Source organism: Perissodus microlepis, chromosome 20, assembly GCF_051167445.1.
Source record: "Perissodus microlepis isolate ML-2025 ecotype Zambia chromosome 20, ASM5116744v1, whole genome shotgun sequence".
Classification (NCBI taxonomy): Eukaryota; Metazoa; Chordata; class Actinopteri; order Cichliformes; family Cichlidae; genus Perissodus; species Perissodus microlepis.
The window spans coordinates 11,732,075-11,751,906 of NC_140480.1; the positions used below are offsets into that span (position 1 = coordinate 11,732,075).

Genomic DNA, 19,832 nt, shown 5'->3' on the forward strand with positions numbered 1-19,832 from the left:
AAAGCTGCAGGGAGACTTCTGCATAAATAAAGGCCTCTGAGTCTAAATGTACCAAGAACAAGATTAAACTTGTTCTTCTAAAAAAAAAGTTCTGCTCTTTGCTCACATGTGCTGGTGGAGGGCTGCAGTATGTTGTGTTTGGATTGTAATCACACTTCCTGCTTGAAAGATAAAGAGGAACACCCAGAGCTAACATCTACCGCTGGTGAAAACACACATCTGGATTCATGTTTGGATTTGTCCTAAAACATGGTGAGACTTTCATCTAGTCTGTAATTATGAATACACAAGATCAATTTAAAATAATAAACAATAAAAGCAAATGCCAATACTGAATGCATGCACAATACAACACAGCATACACTCGAGACGCGAAGTCTAGAAATATGTGTTTCATTTCATTTTAATGTTACTACGAGCATGTTGCCCGGGGCAACGTGTCAAGGATTATATCGCTAAACATTTAGTAATATAGATCTGGTTTTTCTGTGTTTTTCTTTTTTAGTGGAAAGATGCAAGAAGGGTGGGATCAGAAAATTTCCCCCAGTGATGTGTTCAGGAATTTTAATTGGTCTTAATTGCTGTACTATTCCTCCCCACCAGAACATTCACTTCCCCAGAACAAACGTGTGCGAGCATCTGTGCTGCAGACAGGACAAAGAGGTAAGTCTCTACAAGATTTTGCCATGGATTTTCTGTAGCAAGTGCCCCTTCTCTGTTATTATTTATTTACTTATTTAATTACCAGAATATTCCAGTTATGCAGATGATCTTAGTTAGAAAGGGTCTCGAAAGACTTGCTTAGATGGATCAGTTGCTTGTTTTGACACCACATTTAGTCTATATAATAATAATTCTTATCATTTTTAAGATGTTTCCTATTACATGACCTTCTAAGCCCTCCAAATCCCAGCAAGATTTTATAAAGTCCATGCCAGCTGACTCTACTAAACTAATGACTTCTACCCCATGACCTTCTACTACCAATAAATTAATCACTTAAGCTGAAACTTTAGTAGCCCACCCCTGTGCACTGGGTTTATTCTTAATCAGTATAACTCACTGCATGCAGCCTACTTCAAAATGTTATAGACTCTAACATACATGCAATAAGAGACACGTTTTGCTACTACCCCGAATTAACTTTCTGGGACTCATATTCCCAAGGCAGTTTCTGATATAATACAGATTTGAGCCCCACCATCTCTCCATAGAGACATCTGTGACTGACCAGAGCCTGACATACCAGTGTAAATGCCTTCAACTCCATAACTGCACGCAGAAGCCTTTTCCTGTAATGAGAATCCTCTTCCTGGATATCTGAAGTCCTTTTTTTTTTAAGATAGAAAGGAAAAGAAAAATCTGAAATATCAAAGGGTGCTTTGATGGATTCCATCCTTAGTAGCAAATGTTGATCAGCTATTTCTGAATGACCGCCAGCGAGTAGACCATGACAGCAGAGATTGAGTTGTTTGGGCCACTGGATAAAGTCTGAGTGCTTTTCTGCCTGATCATCAGCCAGATAAGTGTGCATAGATACAGGTGTAACGTACATGTTTTGGGGTTTGTGGCCCTGTGTTTTGGTTTGGGATTCTAAATAGCACTGAAACAACTGACATTGTGGGAATGTGCTAATACTGATCCATGTGCTATTCCGCACCCCTCGCCCCCATCATCTTTCTTATTTTACTCTTTCTGCTATCCTGAAAGAAAAGGCATAAAAGAAAGGTATCTACACTGTTTGCCATTTTATTCACCGTGGTGCATAACTCTGCTATTTTGTCACGTTCTCCAAAGCCCTGAGGCTTGACTTACACATGATTGGCAGACAGATTACAGTGAATGTTAATGAGGGTTATTTAGCTGTCTCCACCACTTCCCCTAACACAGACAACAGGATACTCTGGTCAGTGTGCCACACGCTTTTAATCTCTTCTCTTTTTTTGGGTGGGCAGATCAAAGACTGGACAGAATGGAAGTGAAGGTTTTTGTGGATGGTATCCCACGGGTGGTATGTGGAGTAACAAGGGAAACGACATGCCAAGAAGTGGTCCTAGTGCTGGCTCAAGCATTGGGTGCGTACACAGCATGCTGGAAATTTTCTACTTGGTGATAAAGGTTATCTTGATATGCTGACGAATCCTCATTCTTTGCTTGTTCTTTAGGTCAACCCGGGCGCTACACGTTACGGGAGAAATTTAAAGACTTTGAACGGTGCATGACACCCGAGGAACGTCTTCTGGAGACCCTGGAGAGGTACGGTGAGCAGTCCAAGGAGGTCCAGCTCAGTCTATTCCACAGAGGAGCATCTGTTTTGGATGAAATGGGCAAAGCAAAAGTAGGACGATATCAACCCTGTCCGCCATTAAGGAAGAAAGATGTAGGTTCCAGAATGAGGAGGAGTAGTGGCTCCCTGAGCCTGCATCGCCAAAGCTTGCCAATGTTATCCTGCTTAAGGGAAGAAGGTGAGAAGAAGCAAGAAGACCTGAAAAGGCCAAAAAGAAAGTCTCTGACACTCATGGAGGAGGCCTGGGACTGGCTGGAAAGTCTGGGGAAAGGAAAGGTCTATAGCACTGCCCATGATAAGGAAAGCAGTAAGTCGGATAAAAGGAACCGCATCTCTTTGGATTTCTCACTCAGTGTGGAAAAAGATAACTCTGGTAGCATTAGCAGAGGCAAAGGGAAAGGTCAAAAAGCTTTGAAGTCAGAACTGGACCATCAAACCTCCTGTTGCATAGGAAATCAGACAAGGGGTAAAGAAAGCAAACACTCAAAAAAAACAAATGAGGCAAAATCCAACCTGTGTGGTTCAACTGCTGCCAGGACCGAGGAGGAGAAAAATACTCTCAGAGAAACCATAATATGTCAGCTCAAGTCCTTGCAGGACCTACAGGCCCAGATAACACGTATAGACAGGCAGATTTTTGACCTTGAGGAATGTCAAAGGGCCAGAATCGCTGAACAGGAAGCACAAGAGAGGATAGTGGAAGAAGAGATGGAGCAGATCAGGTTTTGGGAAAACGAGTTACAATCAGAGGAAGGTTACGAGAAGGGTTTGCAGTATCAGTTCCTCGAGATGAGAGCGAAGGCCGTGGAGTGCAAGACTAAACTGGAGGAGTACAAGTGCAAAATGCAGCGGCTTGATTTTTTCAGAGGTGCCGCTCAAGAAGATTCTGAGACGGCTTCAAAACTCAACTCAAATTGTGCCAGTGAAATTCACGCCGTCTCGGCCCAGGATGACAATCTGGAGCAATCCAGTGCAGATGGGAGTGTAAATGTCAACAGGAAGTTCTTGCCCAGAGAAGACACCAGCCATCCTCACGTTCTAGTTCATCCAAACCAAATAAAGGAGCGACGGCCCACTGGACCCACTGAGCTAAGGGAGTGGTGGACACGCTGGTCAGAAGCCCATAGATCACAATCGCAGACTCAGAAGGTGATTCACCGCTCTGAGCTCACTATATATTTGAGCAGCACCAAGGTTTAGAATCAATGTCCTGGCGTTAAAAGACAATGATCCTTCACACTTTCCATTCCAAATTTATTACCAGTGCTTACTGCATGTTCTGGGCTGGGATAAAGCCCTTCAGCAAATATTGAACTTTAATTGTTCCTCAGTTTATTTACCTTCAGTGGGTCCAAAATAATTAAACAGATCATTAAAAACTATTGTAAGAGAAAGGAGGAGCTGAAATTAAAAAGGAAGAGACCAGTTTAGTTTTATTTCACATTTGACTTCCTCTGTATTTTAGCACATCTGAAGTGTTTTTCATACTTAAACCTGCTCTGGTGCACCAATGAATAATTATACTGACTTGGTCATAATATTCAAGCAAGCCAAACTGAAGACTGATTTGACGTGTAGGACTAGACTGACAGCTTTCTCTATGAATTTATCCTCACCATCAGCTGTCAGTGTACCCACACTGCATGACAATGCTGCTTTTGTTGCAACTGCTGTTTAACACCAGAATGCACATACCTTGTTGCTTCTTGCCCTCAAGACAGTCTTAATATTGTAGTTGGACTGTCCTACCAGCATCTTAAAATCTATAGACACAACATTTACAGATTTAAATTTGGTGAAAAACATGGCTTTGTGGATCTTTGGTCATTCTTACTGGCAGATATGGAAAATTGCAGTGATCAAATTATTTTCCACTCACTACAGGGAACGTATCACCACAAATACATCGATGTCTTATTCCTCCCTCATTTGTAGCTGTGTTGGTGTGACATCTTGACCATTTTTTCCCCTCACATTTAAACCTGACTTCCCTCTTCATCAAATGCAACCATTTTGAGATTTTACAGACATCACCAGGCTACAACAGCTGATAGTGGAATCAAAGACAACACTGAATATAAAACATGTTTTATCAAATGTAGTTTTATTAACTGATTACTTATGCATGTCTTTCTCTCTCACAACTAGCCAATGTCAGACAAACTGCTCTATATAATAAAATGAACTTCACAAGCATTTATTTTGCTTTCAAGTTGTTTTATTCAGTCTCAAAGAACACCTACAGGCTTCCTCTGAAAAGAAAACAGAACAGCTCGTGAATTTCATAAAATTTTAATTCAATTGTCTCATTCAAGAACATTAACAAAAGTACATGAGAACCTCTGTACGCGGTTCAACTGAAACCCGGTGATCTCCAGAGAAATTAATTTTGACTGTAACTTAACGTGCAGAGGCACAACAGCTCATCTCCAGAGTGCACAAGCTGATCTCCTGATTTCTAATGCAGTTTTTCTTAAAAACTGAATTTCTAATACTTCACCCCTTTTCCTTTAAGTTACATTGGTTTTGTTATATTTGAAGTTTCCAAATTCCACTTTAAAAAAAAAATAAAAAAAAAAAAAAAAAAAAAAGAAAGAAAAAAAATAAGCAGCACACATTACGTATAGTATACGTCAACCCACAGGTTTGGGATGCATATCAGTATTTTTCCTACTTTAAGAGAAAGCCACCCTAAGATTGTTCTGAATATTTTGGCGGTTGGCTGGGATCAGAGGACACATCTAAATATTTTTTTTTTGTTTTTGTTTATTTCGTTTTGCTTTCAGTTTTTAGGCACCTTATTCTTAATATTAGCAGATTAAGTTTCGATGGAGAAAAAAAAAAAAGAAAAAAAAGAAAAGAAAAAAAGAAAATTATGTGCAAGAAACAAACAAACAAAATGAGGAAAAAAAAAAAAAAAAAAAGTATAAAAGAACTGCAGATATAAGATGCCACAAGGAATTCTGCACCTGGGAGGTGAGAGGGAAAAGAGGAAGAAAAAGAATGCTGAAGTGGAGCATGTGAATACCAAAAAGGCATCAAAACTCCAGACTGGTGGAAGTAAATCCCATTAGATTAACTACTTTGACATTCACATATATCACACACGCGCCATGCTTCCACTTCAATAAAGCATTAAAAACTGCTCAAAAAAAACGAGCAGAGAAGAATCCTCGGTTTAAGCTTGCACATATGAGAAATATGATCCTCCTTATGGAGGGAGCTTTGCTTTATGCGTTTTGTAGGAAAGCATACAGGAGTGGAAACCTGATAGCGAAGTTATTACGTTTCCATCGGTAAGGAAGCAAAAAGTAAGAACGAATATGGAGCTGAGGTTCAAACACATGCCAACAGTCACTCGCCCAGTCAAACTAGCGGACAGATTACAGGTGCAGAATTCCAGACAAAGAACAAAATCAGGACGTAGACAGCCACACAGTCACCACTCTGACTTGGAGGGAACAAGCCCCTTAGAAACAAATACCTCCATTACACACTAATCAATTCTAGGATACATCATACGCACACACTCAGAGGTCCCCATGTACACTGCAGCGTGGAACTCTGTATCAAGTACATCATACATGGGAGGCAGGGAACTGTGGAATAAGAAAAGTTCCACTGCAGACTGGGGACAAAGATTACACATGCCAATTACTGTATGTGTGCGTATGTTTTGCGGATGAGTTTGTGTACAAGCATGTGTCAAATTAAATTCCCTTATCCCCTGCTGCTGCTCTCGGCGACAGCGTCCCTCCAACACCAAATGGGGGTAGGCCCTGTATTGCTCAGTCAATGACACCAGGCTGGCGAGTCTTCCGCTCCACATTGAAGCCCTGTAAAGACAGAATAAGTTTAATTATGATTAAAACAAAGGAAAGAAAAAAAAAAAAAAAAGTTGTAAAAATTTTCAGGAAGGAAACTGTTAAACCCCTGAAATGCTCGCCAAGTGTCTTTTTTAGTCACTGTAGCAAATTATTTCATTATACTTCATTCTGATCAGTAACATGGATGGCTCCAAATTCATTTTAGCCAAAGTCATTTCTAAAAGGCTATGCAAACTTACAGGTTAGCACAATTCAAATGTGGCACCATCTGATAATCTCATCATACCTTTGAATTGTCAGGACCACGAGGCTGCCTTACAATGACCAGGCGAGGAGCACTGGCATCATCAAGCGTGATACTCTTCAGTCTGTTCACCAGGCGGTCAGGACGTGGAGTCGCCACTGGTTTAGGCCCCTCACTGCAAGAGGAACACAATGAACAAACAATGTGAAGGCCCACTGCATTAAACATACCAGCCACAGTCCAGTTCTAAATTTAAAGATCAAGTTCTTACCTGACTCTGCGTACATTGCAGGCACTACATTTTCCTGTGCGTTGATTGAGGACAACTGAGAACTCCACTTCATCCCCAGTCTGAAGCTCCAGACCATCTTGCACTTCTTTTACATGGAAGAATAACTTCTTGCTATCACCAACTTCGTATGTGATAAAGCCAAACTGGAGGGGGGGGGGAATTAATCACAATTTTGAGTTTTAAAGTATGACGTCCACCTACTACCCAGTGTGTTTTTTGTTGTTGTTTTTTTAAATCATGCAATTGAGGAGAGGAAAAAAAACAAAAACTGAACACTACCTGGTCTTTAACACACTCCACCATGGCTCTACGCTGCGGAACCACATTACAGGCCATCTTCTGTCCAGTCTGGGTTATTGTGCAAACCTGGAACTTCACCTGTTCTCCTTTTTGCAAACAATCAGACTTGTTTGCCATACTCATGATTCCAAATGGATAATTCTGCACTTTTGATCCTCCTGAAAATTAAAGGGGAAGGAATCAATTTTACTTTCTACATATAAACTGTTTAAGTGTGTAGTCATAATGTGACACCAACCTTCCTCTGAGAACTCAACAAGTCCTTGGTATTCAGTCTGGGAGGGGTCAACACTGCGTATAGGACGGATAACTTTCCCTGTCATCACTGTCCCACCAACATCTTCACCAATTCCATTCACTATGACGGGAAAGCAGTGGATTTTATTTGCAATCATTCCTACCTACAAAATGCCAAACATTACAAACAAATGTACCAAAAACATCTGGAAGTGAGTCACTGATACCTGCAGCAACCTTGGTGACCTTTTCAGCACTGACTTTGTTTCCTTTTCCCTTTGAGAGATTGTATTCCACTGTGTCTCCCAGATCCAAGTTATCCAAGTCTCCGCACATTTCACTAAAAACAAAAGCATAAGTCTGAGAATTTGATACTAAAGCGAGTTATCTGCACGGCATTAATAAATGAATACCCCAACCCAGAGGTGTGTTCAAACTTAAATCATTACCTGTAGTGAAAGAACACTTCCTGGTCATGATTTGCTGTCTCAATGAAACCAAAGTTATCTTTCAGTGCAGCAACAAATCCATGCAGTCTCTTGGCACCAGAGGCATTACGGTTGAGGACCCGGATGGAGACGGCACTCTGTTGGCCAGTTCGCTTCACTTCATTGATTGAGAACTCCACCTAGAGGACAAACACACAAGTTTCACGGGGAAAAAGAAAAAAGCTTCAAGCTTTCAACAACTAAACTTCAAACCTTCAAAAGATGAATTGTAGCATCAACTGTTTGCTATGGAAAGATGCCTCCAAAAGGACTTTTTTTCAACTGGACTATTTAGGCTAATTACAAAGTGGAAACCACATTTGCGCTCAAGCAAAAATAAACAAGTGTTACTACCTTGTCCCCAACCTGTGGGTGACTTCCTCCCTCTAGGTCCTTGGCATGGTATGGCACAGTGAGCTTCACTCCACAGTCTTCATATGCAATCACTCCCTCCTCAGACTCCTACAATAAAAGCAACAAATCAAACTTGGATCATCTTTCCAATTAAGACAAGCAGTGTTGGCCAAATGTCTCTGCAATGCTACAGTTGAACAAAATGAGCATAAGCTGGCAATGTCTCCAATTTAAAAGAGAACAAATCATTTATGACTAGTGTATTAGAAAATTCTGTGCACACAGCCTACATAAGCATTAAAGACAAATGTGTGCAATGCATCATGCTGTAGCAGCCTAGTTAGTAGTAGTAATCCACTACAAGCAGTGTTGAGCTTTACCCTACAATTTAGGGCTGCATAATTATTCACTGCTCTAGTTTCAACTATTGAGAGCAGTGACTGCGTGAACCAATCACAGCATTAACTTTACTGGCTTTATAATGCAAGATATTTAATAATAATAAAAAACTAAACACTGTTACTTGACTGAAAATGGCTCTTAATCCATCGTTTGCCATTTCAGTTACTGTATATCGTTTTGAATGCAAAACCATTAGCGCTTAATTGAACTGTTAAAACACAAAATCAAAAATCTGGGCACAGTTTACAATTATTAGGAAGAACCAAAAACTCGCTGTTTTAATAGGATACTGTGTTCGTGAACACCACACACATTTTAAATACAACAGGCTGACAACCACTAAAAGGAGGAGACACCCCCCCCCAAAAAAACCCTAGCATTCACAACACTAGCATTCTGATTACTTTTGTGCAGCCCTACAACAAAGTGAAGCCTCAATTCCAGATTCCATGGGTTAAATGATGATCAAACCTCACACTGTAAATTAATGAGGTGAAGGACACCAGAGGGTCAGAGGTTAATAAAGACTAACCTTTTCTACAACTTTACCCTTTAAAAGCAAGAGAAAGATTTATCAGACAGCAAGTCTCGGCACCACAACACTTCACTTGATCATTTGGATTTCTAGACTTTACGTGACAAAAAGCTTCTTTAGATTATGTGTTAGTAAAACAAATTGCGACACTGATAGTTTGTACAACTGGAGTGTCTTTAATTGTGATGCACTTTCATGTAGCTTCATGCAGAAGGTCTCAGTCCTACCTTATCTTTTTTCTAACCAACAAGGAGCATGAACAGGAAGTCATTGAAGGAGGAAAGCAAAGAGGAACATTAGAACTAAAACAGTGTGAAAATAGGGATAGATGAGGGGAAATGGGCTTCGAGGGTAGTGTCATAAATGGGGATGATTTAAGTTATAAGCTGTGTTACCTTCTCCTTGCCCTTGGTGGGACTGATGTTCTTGGCGGTGTTTCCAACAACTTCCTTTTCCACTACACCCACAAAACGTTGCTCAGACTGGATATGGAAAGACACTGTGCCTTTCGGAAGCTTCTTAATGCGCACTGCATGGTTTCTCTGAGCTGACAGCATATCCTGGCAGGGATGACATTTATATTAGTATTTTTACTTAAAAGTAACTTGAATGTGCCTGCTTAGGTAATAGAAAATACATACTTTTTTGAAAAGCTTATAAACAGGACCTACAGGCACAACAGTGAACTCCACTTCATCTGAGATATGAAGCTGGCCCTCCTCTAGGACTTCACTGAAGTGAAAGAACATCCTGGCATCCCGATCCACACACTTAATGAATCCAAAGCCATCGCGTATAGCTGCAATAACCCCCTAAAAGAATACATGATGATGCACCATAATCAACATCTGTGATGAATGTACTATAATTAAAACCATTTATAGCTGCTGTTCTGCAAGCTACCATTTCACGATTCTCCTTGGTGAACTTGAAAGTGTCTGGCAAGATTTCGATGTTGGTAGCCCGCTCAAGCTTGTCTCGGCGATCAGTAGAGATGTTGAATTGTATGTGGTCTCCTTCCAAAAGAGTCACCTTGGTCTTTGTGTCCTTCTCGCCAAACGGCAGTTCCTTGTCATTGAAACCCATCCTTACACTGACACGACCGGGCAGAGGGTCATTCTGTGGAAACAAAGTTTACATATCTGTTAAAATTGTTTTAAATTCTTGGGTTGTAGTCCATGCTCCCTTTAACAACAACAACAACAACAACAACCTGTCTTCTACTAAATAAAGTTTATCAGAATCTCCTTGCCTGGTTCTTGGTGGGGACTTTGGGAATGACCTTTACAACGGTGCCTTCAAACTGCTCAATGCTGATATCCTCAAAGATGACGGTTCCTTGAGGGAGGAGCCTCACGTCTGTTGCTACTTCTTTACCCTATTGAAGGTTACAAATTAATCAAAGTCCTTTAAGAGTTACACAAAGACAGTCAAAAGTAGAGCTAAAGCTGAGTGATACATTTTCAAAACGTTCTACTGAAATTCCTAAAAGGTAGCACTCACATTTCTATCTTTGATGGTGAACTCCACATCATCTCCAGCCTGAAGAGCCTCTAGATCACCTTTGAACTCGCTGTAGTGAAAGAAGATTTCCTTCACCACATCTGCTCTTTCAATGAATCCAAAGGCCTCCTGAAATTGAAAACAAGGTTCAGCATAACAGGTTGGTCCCGTTTCAATAGTTGAGCAATTGTAATAAAGCTTGGGAACGAATGAGGGGAAAAAAGCCTGCCATGGGCAAAATTAAGTTGTTGTTGTAACCACTGTTATATTCTACAACATGACAAATCATGTATGTGACTAGACAGCATTGTCTGTCTCTCACACTCACACACACACACCTGTTCAATATAACGATATATTGGATGACGATATAAAAACGTCTATCGTTTCATTTTACGCTATCGTTTGTTTCGTGGAGTCGCAAAATAAACTTTATGGCAATATTTTTTCACCATTTTGATGGTCACTGTAGTGGCTATATTCATTTCTTAAAGTTCTTTCTCTTATATTTTATATAACCACACTACTGACAGACAAGCGCCTGTTTTTATGCGTTGCGGTTAGCAACAACGACGGTAACAGCATCGCGTGTCCGCTTGTTTATGTTCCACATAAACCTTTCACAATAAAGCTCAAGATCCTGTTGAAACTTTTCAAAATAAACTGAATCACGTGAAAGAGCAGATTATTTACGGATGAGAAGTAAAAAGAGCCACCAGGTGCTAAAAAACAAACAAAAAACAAAAAACAAAACACAACCTTAGACTCAAACTTTAGAACAGGCTTTTCTCCACACCACGCCGTGTAATAAATACTCAAAGAAAATGGCGGCCGTTACAACTTATGTCTAAAAATGTATAGTTTCATGCATCGATTAAAACACTCTACTCCAGCTACATGACGCGCAGCTGGAAACACTTCCCCCAAGTCGAGCTGCCCGAGATTCACAGAATTTACAGATTTTGTTACACATTTTTGTGATTTATATCGTTATCGGGACGATAGATGTCTTAATATCGGGATATGAGATTTTGGTCATATCGCACACCCCTAGCCCCCCCCACACGGGCTTTAGATATCCAAGCAAACTTTACAAACCGTAAAGTTCACCCAATACTCCTCAACTATTCTAGGCAATTTGTTTTGTCAAATTTCAAAGATATTCCACTAGAGAGAAAGAGGAGAAGAAATTTTAAAAAAAAAAGTTGTTTTGATTGGATCTTACCTTTGTAGCACACACTACACCCTGGCACCTCATCTGTTTTTTCTTCACAAGCTGAATATTACGAGCGCTGACTGCACCAGTACTGAAAAACCACAAAGGAATGAACATTAAACACCCAGTGACAGCTGCTTATGGCATTTATGCTACAAGTGCTGCACACTTACTGCTTATTGGTCTCCATATAGAAGCTGACTTTGTCCCCCGTGTCCAAATGGATATTTCCCTCCACGTCATCAGGAGTATATGTAAGGTAAAATACTTCCTGTGAAAAGACACCACCGATTTAAAAAACACTTAATAACTCGAACTATGTAATATTCAAAACTACCAACAATGAAACTGAGTGAAGAAAAGACTGCCATGTGCTGTGGAGGCTGAAGGCTTTACATTGACTCAGTGCCACCTAATTTGACTAAAAGCAACACCTACAAACACTGGCTTCTGCACTTTTTCATTAGTAATCATGTTAGATTGATCAAATAAGCATTTAGCAAAGTCAAACAAAAGATGCAAGAAGTTAACCAATTGCCTCTGTACAAAGTCTACTACAGAGGACAGGAGATGAATTTAAAGAAGAAACCCACTCCATTACATTAACACCCTGCAGCTTGCTGACTCAAAGTGTAATCCATGCCACCCATCTTACCCCATTTCTTTCATAGCAGACACTGCCAGTGGGCACCTGTCCAGGAGCAGACTTTCCATCCAAATGCAACGGGATTGATGACACAACCTGCAGTAAGGGGGGGGAAATTACAGGTAGAAGCCATTAAATCACTGTTTCATTGGGCTGAATAGACAGCTACAAAGCCAAATAAAAAAAAATTATGGAAATGAGATGAATAAAATGCCTGAATCTCAAATTGTACGAATGCAGGTGCACGAATGCTCTAAATGAAGATTTGAGTAATTTGTTTACATCAAATAACAAGGTTAGTGGCATCATGTAGTTATGTTTATCACCAATGATACCAAGTGTTTGGGAAACTGGCTGTTGTATAAAATACAGAACCGAGTTGTCACGTGAGAAATTATCTCATTCGTACACATTTGTTCAGACATTCATCATCTCAAGCAGACACTCATGCCAGTTTTTAGTTCACATTTAAACTGTAAATCAGGATGAGAGACAAGCTTGACAATTATAAGAATGACACTGCTTGCCCCAAAAAAGAAAATAAAAAAAGCTAAGCTGACAGACAAGGACATAACCAAAAATAAAATGGTATTCCTTAACTGGATGAATATAACCATGCAGCACAGTAAAGGGATAGGCGTGCAGGTCTGGCCCCACCTGGCCCGAAATGCGCTCCTCTGGCAGCACTTCTGGCTTTATCTTAAGCAGCTTCACTGCTATGGGCTTGCCAGTGCGCCTGTCAGAGGAAACTTCAAACTCTACATCATCTACAGAGAAAGGGACAACAAATAGAAAAGAAAATGAGCAAACTTCAAATGACAAATACAACCTAAGTTTCAATAAAGTCAGCAGGAAATCAAGTAGGTTTCTTTTCAGTAAGTCGCCCTCACCTCCTATTTTAAGCTCCTGCAGGTTGCCATTGTACTGGGAGCAGTGGAAGAAGAGACGAGCCTGACGTTCAGAGCACTGGATAAACCCATAGGACGTCAAGAGCTTCTCCACCACACCAGTCTCTCTAATGCCAGGACCTGAGCCATTGGCATATGCGGTGTGCCCATTGTTGTGGAGCATGCCTGGGTCAAAACTCATCTAGAGAAGAAGAGAAGCAAGTGTTAAAAAGAAAGCTACCAGCAGTACATAAACATGTAGTTTAACAATTAGGATGCAGCAGCTGTGTTGGATGCCAACCTAAAACAAAATAAATAAAAAGGAAATGAAAAATCAAACATGCAAGTATAGCACTTTCAGGGAAAGTGTGGAGGGGGCAGGGTGAGCAAGTAAAGCCACACGAGAATCTTTGGGGGCTAAGACGCACTGATTTCAAACTTAGACCACGAACATAACACAGTAGGGTTTCCTTTTCACTCATGCACCTGAAGCTGAACTTGACTCACTCCATTTACAGCAGTGTGGCAGAATTTCACACAGTTCTGGTTAGACAAACATTCAATGTGTTTCCATCCATTAACCAACTACTGATTACATGGCAATATCACCAGAAACTTGTCAAAACTCTTTCACAGCACCCTAGTTAATCTTTGGGGCATTTGTTTTCATCCATGCTGTTAGCAAAAGTCACAACACACCAGCAGCTCAGAGTGGTTAGGTCAGTGTGGGCACCATCAGATATGCCTCCTTACTGATCTCTGATACAAAGGTGTCCGCTTGTGTTTTTTACTGCCTGGGTGGGGATGGCAAGAGACGGAGGAGGAACGGGGGATAGGTACGGGACCAGTAGAAGCAGATGGGGTAGAGCCAGTGTTGCGAGCCACTGGAGGTTCAGAGGAGCCTCTTTCCATTTCTGACACTGGGGACAGGACTGGGATATGCTGCAGAGAAATGGAACGTTTGGCTTTTACTCTGCCTACAGTTTCCCATCATCTCAGACAAAACCTGCTGAACTTATAACTCAACTTTTGAGGTATTATAGAGTTCTTTAGGCCCACCACATTCTGACGTGTTCTACAAAAAGCAATGGACTAGATAATAGTCATCACAACCACCACCAATACTTAAACCAGGAACAATAGCAGGCAGTAAAACCATCAGATCACTCAACCCTGAAAATCTCATGTTGAAGGGAGCGATATTTAGAGCGCTACCAAGTCCCTGGTAGTACTAGAGCGCACTCAAACAGGAACGGATCTACAGAGGAAGCAACACTAAAAAGATATCTAAAATACATTGGCACAGACGGTCATGGGAATGATTTAAATACAGTGCTGCAATTTATAAAAAAAATAAAATAAAAAAGTAAAAGATGGAGAATCAGAAAATGCAAATGACAGGTCAAAGAGCGGTGCATCTACAGTAGACAGGAAGTTGGTGATGGATTATGAGTAATGGGGGAAGAGGGAGGGGATCCCAGAGCAGCCTCTTGCTAGCCCCTGTCCTGCAACTATCACGACTCCTTATGACACAACGCAAACGTACATGAATCCCCAAAGAGAATTAAGGGCTTTGGTCCAGTGCTGATGGATGAGTACTGTAAATACCATCTACTTAAGATCAATTTTCAGTTTTCCTGAGAACCAACAAGTATCCACCTTTCATATGCATCTGTGGTCCTGGATTTTGTGGGTAGTTGCGTCGAAGTGTTAATATTGTCCATCTTGAGTCACTGCCCTCCCTTTTACCAGTCTGAATATTAATTGGGGAGGGTACAATGTAAAAAAAATAAAAATAATAAAAACAATTTAAAACAAAAACTAAAAGTGCTCGTTTACATCAAATTTCGGTCGTCTAGTTGGCAGAACACCCCTCACCCTGCAAGAAAATAACTGAGTAGAGGCTAGTCTTGGGAGCCTGAAAAGATGAAAGAAGTTATGCCATTCACAGCAAAGATGCGGGGCAAGGTGGGTGGATGGGTGCTCGATGGGGTGGGGCACGTAGAAAGGTGGGAAGGTGAAACTTACGGATCGGCCATATGGCGACAGGCTGAGTCCGACAGGGGAGGTGCTGCTCAGGTCAGCGCTAACAAACGCGGTGGGTGGCGACGCAGGCAAGGTAAACTCAACAAAGCCTTTCCAGGGGCTGCCCATATTTTCCCATAAACTTGAACAAAACTTGCTTGAGCACTTGCTGAACTTTGATATAGGTTTTTGTTTTTTGTTGGATTTTTTTGCTTGAGTGTTAAATACTATTCTTATGCAACCACCCAATGATACACCGCTGGATGTCTGCAAGGGTGAAGAGAGGAACAAACATAATAGGTAAGGCAGGTCAGCCAGTGTGCCAAGTGTCACAAACAAAAAGGAAAATAGCTGCAGGCTTTAATCCCCAGAGAGGATACAAAAGGGGGGGAAAGAAGGCAAAAAAAAGGAGGGGGGGGGGGGGGGGGTATGGCCTGAGAACGACAAAATAGGAAGAGTGTGGATCAGGTAAGGGAAGGCAAGTAAATCATTTTCCAACAAAACTGAATGACTACTTCAAGTATTTGGAGGTGGTGGTGGCTCAGTGGTGCTGGCTTCTTTCACATTTTCAGAATAGTTATCTTTAACAAAAGGACAATGTAGAGGTCACTAAGATCAAATCAAAATTTTACACCAAGTATCACTTCCTGCACTCACTCCACCAAAAGGATGTGATGTCACATGGAGAAAGCAATAAGTACGCAAGATTCAAGTCTAACCAAGCACTGCGGTAGCTTGGAATTGGCTGCTGCAAACAACAGCTTAAAATATTGTCCTACAAAGAGAAATTTAAATGAGGTCCAAAAAAAAAAAAAAAAAAAAAATTTAGTTTGCATAACTTTGACAAAGATCAGAATGCATTGGTTTTTAGTGACTGAGGGGAAAAAAAAGAAATATGAATAAACAACATCCTTGGTATACTGCCCCAAAACAGTGCAATGGTAAGTGTTATACAATCTGTTTTTAAAGCATGTGTGAATCATGTAGTGCATCTAACAAATGCAGATTCTGAATCAGATACCAGTTTTATAAGAATATTAAAATCCAAAAGAGGCCACTAATAAACCTAATAATACAGAGAGGTAATGATGAGCAAAACGTGTGACATAACCAGAAGTACATTTACAGCCATCAAAAACACGCTATGAAGGGCTTTAACTGACTCGAGACCTACCTTTATTGGTCGCCTTGTGTCTTGTATCTCTCAGGATTTTGATGAACTAGCAGTTTTTGTGGACCTCTTCACGCACACAGTTGAACACGCACACTTGTTACAGTTTCTGGCACAAGTTCTAGATGTTGCATAAAGTAAAAAAAAAAAAAAAAGAAGGGGGGTGGAAATTTAGAGCAAAAATAAAACAAAAAGGCAAAGGCAGGTGCAAAAAACACTGCTCGGGAAAAAGGAGAAAAAAAGGGGTAAGTTGGGGAAGGGAGCTATGGGAGTGGGGAAAAGGAAAAAACAAAACAAAAAACCAACAACAACAACAACAACTAGCAGATAGCAGCCCACTCCACACCCCGGTGGTGAGTCGGCGGTGTAGTGAGGATGAGGAGGGCTAGGAGCAGCGTTGGGACGTGTGCTTTGTCAAAGCTGTTGAGTAGGCACAAACTTCTGGTTTCAGATCAACTCTGGTCTTCTCAGAATATGCTTGGGCGCAAGTTTGCTTCTCTTCCACTTCGCAGTTGGGATGATGTGCGTATTCTTTGGTCGTTTCAGGATTTGGTTACTTCTTGCGTTTAAATCCTTGAAGTGATCCTTTTTCACCCACGCTTCTTCAGTGTTGACTTTGTTTTGGGAGGTTTGTCTTCAGTTTCTTTGATTTGATCTGAACTTGAAGCAGTTGCGGATGGTACAAAAATTCAGTTCGGTTTCACTTCATACTGTTTGAAGGGGGATGAAGAAAAAAAGAAGATCTGGTTAGATGAAAACTTATCACCAACTCCACTGATCTAAATTTAGGTTAAATACAAAATGGCCCAAGGGCTCCATGAGTCTGTAGTGAGAGAGAAAAATGTAATTACACTGTCAGCTAATATGACTATTCTGTCACATGAAAACAAGTAAAAACCCCAAGCACCAGCAGCCTGAGGTTTTTTGGGAACATTTGATTCTTTAGCCGCAGCTCAAGTACAAAAATAAGCTTTCCTCAAATGCCTCTAGATACAATGCTAGGCAGCTGACAAGTACTTTGGATCAACAAGTCCTTGTGCATACCTTCAGTTCAGGCCATGTTATTTATGGCAACATTTCAGACCAAGGCCCTCTGTTTCATCATTCAGCCCCCCAGTTGTTCTGCATGCACACCACTGTAAACATTTTCAGAGGGGCTAATCTGGCAATCAAACAAAGCATTGTAACATGTGTATGATCCCCCCCCCCAAAAAAACATTTTTTCCAGAAACTCCAAGTAACATACAGCACACCAGAGCAGGATGTTGTTGACCTAAATACCCTGCTCTGAAAACAAGCTAGCTGAGCCAACCAAGGACACATGATATCTATTCTGCTGTGACTATGTTGCAATGTCTCCCTTCTTACATCCCACTAGGTTAGAATATGACGTTGTTAAAAGGCTCAAATGTGATTGCTACAAGGTTGACTGCATAAGTGTATTAAAGGTTATGAGCCAGGAACCAAGACAGCTTCTGTGGCATCTACGATTTTTCTGCTTTTTATTTCGCAGGAAACGAGAAAAAAAAATCAACTCACGACACAACTAGCAGCGATCGGCCGTTTTAACCATGTTTTTTTTTGTTTTGTTTATTTATTATTTAAATTGGGACCAAACTACAGTTCAGGTCTATTTGTTATTTAATAACACGAGTGGGAAAGATACCTCTTATGATTGGACATTTATTAAACGACAGTCTTTTCTCTGGGCAAACAAAACAACCGCCCCGACAGGAATCACCATGTGACTTCTCAGCAATCCGCTATCCTCAGCTGGAACAGCCAACATGGCCTGATCCAACACGTTTCGGTATGCAACGCCATCGCGAACGTTACGTCTAACCAGTCGATTTCAAAACACACAATAAACTAAAATATAGTTCGTTAAAACTTCGTTCCTTTAGTTCTTTTTGCTCATTAGGCAAAGTAACCCGCACAATCACATTTAAGGATGTCTTACTGACCTTGTGTGGACAAACAGAACCTGACAGATTAACATTCGCCGATGCTAATCGTCGTAAACAGCTACTACTCCACTGTCTTTAGCAACACTTAAGTTAACGATGAAGAATTTCTTTAACTAAAACGCATTCAGTTCTTTTGTAATTACCTGATGACTTAACTCCTGTGCAGCTTGGAGTCCTTGAACATAAAGTTTGCTGGTAATTAAGCAATGGTTCAACGTTGTACACTGTACATAGAGATAGCATTTCGACTTCTTTCACATTAATGTTTAATGTGGTTTCGGCCATCAGTCAAAATATATAGAATTTCTATGTATTAATTTAGCTGGGACTGATTATAAAGAATTTTTTTTTAAACTGGAAATCATATTTTAATGGAGACGTTTTTTAGAACTGGATCGTATCACACGCCAACCTGCAACACGGGCTATTTAGGCTAAACGGACAATAGAGTTAAGAACAGACAGTGCCAAAAGTGACTGCTGACATCAGGACAGTTCTTTAAAAAGTACTTATAATTATTTACATTTTAATTTCTTGCCAGTCAAGAACAACGTTAAATATAAACACTCAGTTTATTCATTTCTTTACGTCGATAACGCAATAATAACATTATCGGCGTTAACGGCACGAGGACGGAACAACAAAGAAGCTAGATATAAGCCTCGTGCTTAATTCTATTTAAATGCCATCTTTGTCTCTAAAGTAAACCACATTCATTTTACACACGTGCTGTTTCTTTGCCAGACTCTAATACGTCTTAGAAAAAACATCACGCGCCTGTTTATTTATACCTTCGACAGCATAACTAGGCCATTGGCAATGCTAAGTAGCTAGTAGCGACTACGGTTAGCTAGCATGCCGTTGTACTCCTCGGCCCTTGCGTGATTTATGTGGAGCTGTAACAAGGCAGCCCCCACCCAGGCCCGAACTGTGCGTACGACTAAGCGCTGACTCACCAATTCACCTCTAAGTACTCACTGACCAAAAAAGAAAACTATTATTGATATATTACCAGTACACGCCTAAATTCTTCTGCTAAAAGGGATAAAATATTAAAAACTCACCCCAACAGCTTTCAGCACTGTCACCAGCGCCGCTAGAAGCAGCACGGCACATTGCGTAGAGATAGGGAGGCGACTACCGCGATATTTGACGATACTAGGTAGACCAAAGATCCTAAAGCGAAGAGTGGCTACGCAAGGCGCTGATAAGAAACCGCCTATGTGCCGCAAAGGAACATGGGAGGCATTTGCGTTATAGTAACGTTAACATTTTATCTACCTCGCTGTCTAGACTGGAAAACAGATATGTAAGAGTTATCCAGTCAAGATCAATAAATAATAAACCCATTAATTATTTGATTAATGAGTAAATAATAACTATCATGCCATTTATTAGATAACTAAACTGAATAGGTGTCGCCATAACTAAGTTTTCTCCCCATACAGGAG

At 40.7% G+C, this 19,832-nt stretch overlaps 2 protein-coding genes across 8 annotated transcripts; one reads left to right on the forward strand and one right to left on the reverse strand.

The window, feature by feature from the left end:
- The first annotated feature begins 608 nt into the window (after window positions 1-608).
- On the forward strand, window positions 609-4,894 carry rassf11 (Ras association domain family member 11). Its single transcript, XM_084917172.1, has 3 exons — window positions 609-663; window positions 1,956-2,075; window positions 2,166-4,894. The coding sequence occupies exons 2-3, from the start codon at window positions 1,973-1,975 to the stop codon at window positions 3,485-3,487; spliced, it is 1,425 nt and encodes a 474-aa protein (XP_084773298.1). The 5' UTR covers window positions 609-663; window positions 1,956-1,972; the 3' UTR covers window positions 3,488-4,894.
- Window positions 4,564-19,555, reverse strand: csde1 (cold shock domain containing E1, RNA-binding). 7 transcript variants are annotated; one of them, XM_084917170.1, is made up of 23 exons: window positions 19,446-19,555; window positions 16,418-17,124; window positions 15,247-15,510; window positions 14,225-14,227; window positions 13,972-14,160; window positions 13,222-13,420; window positions 12,932-13,098; window positions 12,341-12,427; window positions 11,859-11,956; window positions 11,695-11,776; window positions 10,470-10,598; window positions 10,219-10,344; window positions 9,870-10,085; window positions 9,608-9,778; window positions 9,362-9,526; window positions 8,030-8,137; window positions 7,637-7,815; window positions 7,415-7,527; window positions 7,189-7,308; window positions 6,930-7,108; window positions 6,630-6,793; window positions 6,401-6,533; window positions 4,564-6,123 (listed from the first exon to the last, which is right to left on the reverse strand). In XM_084917170.1, the coding sequence occupies exons 3-23, from the start codon at window positions 15,370-15,372 to the stop codon at window positions 6,076-6,078; spliced, it is 2,802 nt and encodes a 933-aa protein (XP_084773296.1). In that variant the 5' UTR covers window positions 15,373-15,510; window positions 16,418-17,124; window positions 19,446-19,555; the 3' UTR covers window positions 4,564-6,075. The 7 variants fall into 7 exon arrangements, with proteins under 7 accessions (XP_084773296.1, XP_084773294.1, XP_084773293.1 ...); XM_084917168.1 differs by lacking the exons at window positions 13,972-14,160; window positions 14,225-14,227 and having other exon boundaries at window positions 9,638-9,778; window positions 12,989-13,098; XM_084917167.1 differs by lacking the exons at window positions 13,972-14,160; window positions 14,225-14,227 and having other exon boundaries at window positions 12,989-13,098.
- Window positions 19,556-19,832: the final 277 nt, after the last annotated feature.